At 44.5% G+C, this 7,651-nt stretch overlaps 1 protein-coding gene across 1 annotated transcript; it reads left to right on the top strand.

The window, feature by feature from the left end:
* Window positions 1-362: 362 nt before the first annotated feature.
* On the top strand, window positions 363-6,624 carry LOC117348114 (glutathione S-transferase P 1-like). Its single transcript, XM_033919816.1, has 6 exons — window positions 363-462; window positions 2,537-2,649; window positions 4,000-4,087; window positions 5,106-5,209; window positions 6,190-6,297; window positions 6,583-6,624. The coding sequence occupies exons 1-6, from the start codon at window positions 363-365 to the stop codon at window positions 6,622-6,624; spliced, it is 555 nt and encodes a 184-aa protein (XP_033775707.1).
* The last annotated feature ends 1,027 nt before the right edge of the window (window positions 6,625-7,651 follow it).

Below are 7,651 nucleotides of genomic sequence, written 5' to 3'. Positions count from 1 at the left end.
TGATTATTCCCTCTCTCCTTAAAGAATGACATTGAGATGCTTCACAGATACTGCAAGCCATTGCTCCAGCCCCCAGGAAAGCTGAAACTGAGGGCACTCCAGAGTCTCAGTGGCACAGCTAGACTCCAGATTCTGGGTGAGCTTACTGAGTAAATGGGTGGTTAGAATGTCCCGGTGCCGTTTCCCTCCCCCACTCCTCTACTCTCCATGCCCACACCCCAACTCAAATATCAAATATCTGAGTTTGTGGAAATCCTCAAGCCCTGCCAGCTAAGTACGCCTAGTAATACACCCCAACTCCTTCCACTGAAGCTCAGTCAGTGGCAGATTTAGTAAGCCACCTGCATGCTCTGTTTTCACGCATGAACCAGCATCCAGCAGCTCACTTAAGCAGTCCGAATTTCCCCAGACATGTCCTGTGGCAACGCATCCCAGAGCTTAACTATTCTCTGAGTGAAAAAGGTATTTATTACAATATATGCAGGGCTAAAGGTGACTTGAGGTCAGGGACTTATCACCAGAGGGGGTGGGTCCGCGTGCACATTTTCTGAGCAAGCAGAATTAAAGTCCAGAATGGGAAGATAAGGAGGGATTGGCTCTGATTTAAGCATACATTTCTGAGCTGGGTGAAGGCCGACGGCGAGTCTATCCCTCCGCCTGCTGGAAGTTTTGACTTTTTTCTCACAGAGCCAGTGCTACCTGGCAGTCCGCCCATATCTGGCTGGTATTTAGTAGAAGGAGCCAGCAACCAACTGGAACTTTAAGCTAGAAAGATGAGTATGACAGCTGGGTCAGGGTTATGGACTTGACGTACTGCCTTTCTGTGGTACAGTCAAATGTTTTAAATTTATTAAATGCAGGTGCTATCTCTGTCCCTAGAGTAGGGTTACCAGACATCCGAATTTCCCCGGATTTTGAAAAGCTTTCCTTCGCATAGTAGAGCATCAGTGCTTGCACGGATATGATGCGATGATGTCACACGCACACATGCATGTGACATCATCACGACGCATCCGTGCATGCGCGGTTGTCCTGCCCGATGAGAGCAGGCAGCAGGGGGGCGGGGCTGGGGCGGGACCAGGGTGTGACAGGGCGGGTATGGGTGGAACTGGGCAGGTCTAGGGGTAACCCTACCCTAGAGGCCTCACAATCTTAAGTTTTGTACCTGGGGTTACCTTTCTTCCTCTCTGCCCCTCCCCTTCCCACTCCTCCCCCTGCTTCACACGCACCCCTTCCTCTGTACTTTTTAAACTTTGGCACGAGCAGCCACCAACTTGCTGCCCACGTCGGCTTCGGCTCGTTCTCTGATGTCACCTCCTAGGCACGGATCCCTGAAGTGACGTCAGAGAGAGCGCGGAAGCCGATGCGGGCAGCAAATTGGTGGCTGCTCTCACCGAAGTTTATAAAGTACGGGGGAAGGGGTGCCTGTGCAGCAGGGGGAGGAGTGGGAAGGGGGACAGAGAAGAGGAAAGGTGCCAGAGCCCTGAGCAAGACCGCGCCCCCCCCGCCCCCTCCCCCTCCCCGACTATGCCACTGATCAATGAGCGGGGGAGATAACTTCCACTACTTTGGTGATCTCTACTGACCAATAAGTGGTGCTGAGGGTTATATGTCATGAAGGAGATGCCCCCAGCTCTTGGATTTTTGAGGATCCTACATCTGCCTGAGCCGACCTCCTAGAAAAGATGGAGGGGACACACATAGCCATCCAGAGGGCTGCACAGGTTGTGTGGTCACACAGCACAAGGGAGACAGGTGTGCAAAAATCATTCTCATTCCATTGTGTCCCCTGTGATGGCTACAGGGTGAGGGTGCCAGATGGGATGTTGCACAGGGCACAATTCCAGCTTAAGATGCTCCTGGTGGAGCAGCAGAGATGGGGGGAAAAGAAAAAGAGGGATTAGGAGATGCCAAGGAATAGTTTGGACAGACATCTAAAAAATAAATTGTGTCTCTGGAATTCCCAGACTAATCGCTTGCCAGTTGATAATCAAAGCTGTCTGACCAGCCAGAAACAGCTGCTGACTGGTTAAATAGCTTGTTTGCAGCTAACTGCGAATATTCAGCGGGACTTAACCGGTTATGTCCACTGAATCGCCTACCACGAAACCAGCTAATTTGGGGTACTTATACAGTTAGGTGCTGATATAATATAATCAGTTAAATTAGGCCGCATTAAAACCAGTCCTTTCTTTGACCAGTTTAACTTAAGCAGTCAGGCGCTTAATATTGCCTTAACTGGTCAAGTTTCATTTTTAATTTTTATGAATTCCAATATATATTTTTATTACGTTTTATATAAACAACAGGGTTAAGTTATAGTGACCAAAAATAAAACTAGATATTCAGTGCTGATGACCTGATATGGCTGAATATCCGGGTATAATGCTGGCAACGGGCATTAAAAGTGCTGTCCGCCGGCAGCTGAATATCGGGCGGTGGGTTTCTTTAAAAAAAAACAAAAAACTGAGGAGTGCACCTAGATGGATAGAATAGGTTCACTGCCCGATACCATCTTGTTATTCTCCACCCATAGGATGTGCTGAGGCCACGCGGCTGCTTCTTGGAGACCGGGGTGCCGAGTGGAAGGAAGAGGTGGTGCCACTCCAGAAGTGGTTTGCTGGAGAAGTGAACCTCAAAAAGACAGCCGTGAGTAATATGACAGAGTGAAAAAGTACTGAGCCTATAGGCCCTGACTCTATAAAGAGCGCCTAACATGTGGGTGCTGAGGAGCGCAAGTGTCAGTTGTACGTTAGGTGCCGTTTATACAGGGTGGGCCATGGAAAAGTAGCCTGCCACAATTTAGCCACCGAAAATTAACTCGAAGATTCTCTCAGAAAGCTGGTGTAGAATTGTGCTTTTCGGCACCTAAAGTGGACTTAGGCACCAGTAGGCATTGAAGCCTTGTGTTTACTCTGTTTATGCCAGGGTTTTCTTGGCTTAAATGAGTGCACCTATGTCAAAACAAGCCCATAATCAGCCCCTTTAAATCACAACACGCCCATGATCCACCTATTTTCTGCTAAGTGCCTTGGAGTAGATGCCTACCTTGAAGTGGTAAGTGCCTACCATATAATTAATTGCAATTTTCAATTAAGGCTTTTTAAACCATTAGGTACCAATGATTGGCTAGCTACGCCTTTCTAGGCACCTAACTTTAGGCATCTGAGCCATAAGGCCCTGGATAATTTCCTCAAGGCTCAGCTAGTGAGGCTAGCAATCACTGGTCCTGGGGGCTCAGCTAGCGGGGATAGTAATCAAAAGCCCCCGGGTTCCGTTCTGGGAAATGCCCCACCGAGGGTTTCCCATTTAGCCAACTTCAAACGTTGATTTTGCCCTCTGACTTTAGAACTCTTACGCAGGGGATGGTTCTGTCGAGGTCAGACTATTGTAACGCCCTCTATCCCGGAATTTCTAAAACAAGAGAGCGTTGCAATTGGTACAAAGTGCAGCAGCTAGGCTAGTACTGGGTGTCGACAGGATGGCACATATTACGCCAATTCTGAAGAAATTACACTGGTTACCAGTTTTATTTCGGGTACAACATAAGGTCATTTCTGTGATCCATCAAACTGTTAATCATCAAACACCATGGTACTTTCAGCAAGTTGTGGCGCTTTATAAGCCAAATAGATCTTTACGATCTGAAAATTAAAGGTTATTAATCTCAATAGTGCAGGGAAATTGTGTAGTCACTAGAACGATGACATTCTGTATTGCTGGTGTTAAGATGTGGAACGCTTTGGAGGGTCAATTACAACTATGTGTAAATCATCTCCAATTTAAGAAACAGTTAAAAATTCAGTTGTTTGTTATTTGAACAGAAGAAACTATTTAATTATGGAGATTTTAAGATTTCAGTTTGTCTGTTATTTTATGTATGTATTTTTTGATGTAAACCGTTTAATTTTTTCTTTAAACGGTATAGAAAAGTTTTTTAAATAAATAAATATTTCCTCAGCTTGTGACTTCTCCCTTTTGATATTCTTTATTCATTAGGTATTTGGTCAGATACCACAATTCAAAGATGGAGATTTCGTTCTGTATCAATCAAACACAATCCTGAGATATCTTGGGCGGAAGTATGGTGAGTCGCTGGAGGTGGGCCTGTGATATCAGGGAGGATCTCCATGTAGCACTATTCTGGGCTCTATGGAGAGAGAGGATGTGACACTGGCATGGCTAAGTGCAGAAAGTCCCCGATAAAAGCAGAATGGGAATCTTGAAACTTGACACCAGCATTTAAAGTTTATATTTCTGGATCCTCATTGGCAGTGAGCATTTGTCTATGGAAAATAAACATGTTTAGATCATAGACACAGGAACATAACAGTAGAAAAAGTGCAGGCAGTAATTTTAATTTCACACCCAGTCGACTTCTAGAGACATTTCTATTTAAGGGGGAAGTTACCAATAGTGGGTTACCATTAAGACATGTTCTAGTGCAAAAGGTGTGTCATTCTAGACAGTAGGGTATTCTCCCCATGCTCATGAGCCAAGCAGAAGCAATTCATTCCAGGTTTTCAACTCCACCCCCCTTCTCCAGTGGGCTTTGCTGCCCACTTAAATGTTTCCTGTTGCATGGAAGCTGGAAGGTATCTTTCTGATATGCTCTGATGTCATTGTGTTGATGTCCGCGCATTTCCAGATGCCCTCCTGCCGCGGCACTGAGTGTAGTGTGCCGCGGCTTCAGAAAGTTTGCAATACACTGGTTTATAGAAAGTGGATTTTTTTCAGCGCTGTTTTTTTAAGTGCCATTTACTGAATCTAGTCCTGTGTGTCTTTGCACCTACTTTCTACGCAGGTGTACCTGTCATGATTTTATAAGAGCCCATTTGAGTGCATTAAGTTATTTTATCCGTGCTAAACTACCTTATAAAATTACCTTTAAAGTAATAGACATTGCAAGGGGACTATGTACCAATGGCTTTTGGGGACATGTTTGCTGTGTCATGACTGTGTGCCAAATAAACTGGTTTTGCTGACTGGGTTGCTGGGCAGTCAGTGATGGTAGTTTTCAGGGCAGTATTTCACCCCAGGTTTCTCCCACGATGGTATCTGAGGCCTGACCAGACTCTACATTTTGTTTCATTTTTCTACCGCAGACCTCTATGGCAGCAACATTAAAGAAGCCGCGGTAATTGACATGGTGAATGATGGTGTGGAGGACCTACGCAAGAAATATGCAAGTGTTGTCTACTTCCACCACGTAAGTAGAGTGTAAGGCACCATGGTTTTGAGAGAGAGGTGGACAGTGAGGCAATTCAGTTTTCAGAATGTGCTGGGGTTAAACTTCCTCAAGGGGTTTTCCTTTTCCGGTTATAGTGACAGGTAGATCGTATTCTGCATGGGATAAACTCTCCTCCTTCCTTCTCGCAAGGAATTAATTGGAAAGGGGGTGACCACCTGCATTTTTAACCCAAAAATGAACACAGAAAATATAAAGATATCTACTGTGATGGGGAAAAAAGACCTCAAATACCCCGGTACATGGCTTGATTCAAGGGTACATCGGTGGCAGAAGGTATTATCATTGGTCTAAAACCCCATTTTATTTGTGTATGTAGTGCAAAAAACAAAAAAAATCTTTTTGTTTTCAATAAATAGTGTTTCCTTAAGTGCACTGCAATGTAATTCTAACAAGCTCTGAATTCAATATCCAAACAAACGAGTGTGTCAAAAAAGTCACCGAAACTCACATCCAAATCCTAGCAATTAAGTCCAAACCAGCCAAAGTTTCATATTCAAAAGGCAGAAATTCAACCAGCATCAAAAAAAGCGAAAAGGCACTTATCTGTAATCCCAACGGTGGCCTTAACCGTTTCACCAGTTGGGTTCGTCAGGGGATTTACCGAGTAACGCTTGATGTCAAAACATACAGGTAATGAAAAAACCTTTGCGGCTTGAAGAGGAAGGGACTCTTTCTTGTTGCTTCAATGGAAAACCAGAAAATACCTAAATCAATTCAAGAAAATACAAGGATAAAAAAGGAGCACAATCGCTATATCAAATATTAGTCACCAGAGGATGTAATTCTTATCCGCTCGATCTTGCATCCGGCAGAGACAGAAATTGCTCTGATGGCTTCCTGCTGATGTATGCATGAAAAGATTTGCAATTAGCTCTTCTGTGGTCCCGTAAAAGATCTTATGGACACTAAAACTCATTTTAGCTTCCTTCTCGCAACAGGAACCTGGCCCAGAGAAATATATCGAAGAGCTCCCAACTCACCTGAGCCCGTTTGAGAGACTTCTCTCCCAGAATTCCAAGGGCAGTGGGTTCATCGCAGGAAACAAGGTAAAGTGTCTTTATCGCCACCACACACAGCCAGCCCTGGCACACCTGGAGCAGGTGGTCAATCTCCCGACTGTTCTCTGCTTATCCCCTTCCTCTCTTCTTCCCATCATATGCCCCATGCCCAACAGCTGTGAGAAGTTTGCAACAGCGAATTGCAGAAGGCCTAACTGCAATGTTTCTGCTCTTTATTTTCTGTTCTTTTATTTATTTTGATACTAGTATCTATTGAATCCAACAGCCAATCACGAAACAGACTCATAAATCTCTTAGTTTCATCTATTCTAGCACATTTTAGCAAATAAGAGAACCCAGCAGAAGTTGGGATGAAGCACTGTTCTATAAGAATGAGTGTAAAGAGAGGTACACCTGGGAAAACTATAGGAGGGATAGTGGCTGTCTCCCAATTATATGCATCCTTACTAGTGCTGCTCGATTCAGGGGGAAAAATTTTTGATTCGATTCAATTTTCGCTTCTTGAATTTTCTAATCTCTCATTATTTAACACCATTGGAGCTCCTGAGGATGTATATGAGAGATATTGTTCAATATACTCAAGTGGATACTTTTATTCCTGATAATCTTTATTATATCCCCAGGAGCTCCAAATCTATTGCTGAAAAAGGAGTGATAGATCAGTAAGTATCTCCTGATAGTTTGAATGTTTCCCAATTTTTAGAGTTATCTAAGATTTATATAGCTCAAGTTTCAAGTTTATTTGGAGGTTTACAATTATACAGAGAATTAAAAAAATATTTAAAAAGTGGGAAACAGACTTACATAAACAATATGGACGTAACACGCTACATAAGGGTAAATGGGAAGGATACATTGCATGAAACTAATAGAAAGGGGAAGGAGAGAACAGAAGGGGTAAAGGGAGTCTTTAATGTCAAGTCAATAGTCTGAGTCTCTTAGGTGGTAAGTCCTTAGAACAGATCTCATAAGCATCAGAACTGGAAAAACAAGGAGGGGCCTGCTTACTGAGAAGCTGCAGACAGCTTACAGGGTGAACTTCTGCTTCAAACAAGCTTGGAATCCAGACTTCTTGTCTCTTCAGACTGCCTCTCGGGTCCTACAACTGGCAGGAGACCTCAACCCCTACTGGAAACTCACGCGCGTAGTCAGGTGAGGGAAAGCTGTTGGCCCCAATCTTGTAAAAATTGCCACAGAGCCACTCAGCCTGCGTTCAAGCCCACTGCAGACAGAATCTGGGGCGAATCTTGCTTCCAAGGGACCGGTCCCTGAGCTCCCGGACTGTTAGTGCAAGCTGTCCAAGTGGGTGCTCTGCACGGCAGTCTACCCCTTGGAGGCAGACCTTTTCCTGCAGCTAGAGATGTCCCAAGATTGGGATCCT

This window comes from Geotrypetes seraphini, chromosome 14, assembly GCF_902459505.1.
Source record: "Geotrypetes seraphini chromosome 14, aGeoSer1.1, whole genome shotgun sequence".
NCBI classification, from domain to species: domain Eukaryota; kingdom Metazoa; phylum Chordata; class Amphibia; order Gymnophiona; family Dermophiidae; genus Geotrypetes; species Geotrypetes seraphini.
Note: the sequence above shows the minus strand (reverse complement) of the source record. Positions and strands in the feature narration are given on the sequence as shown.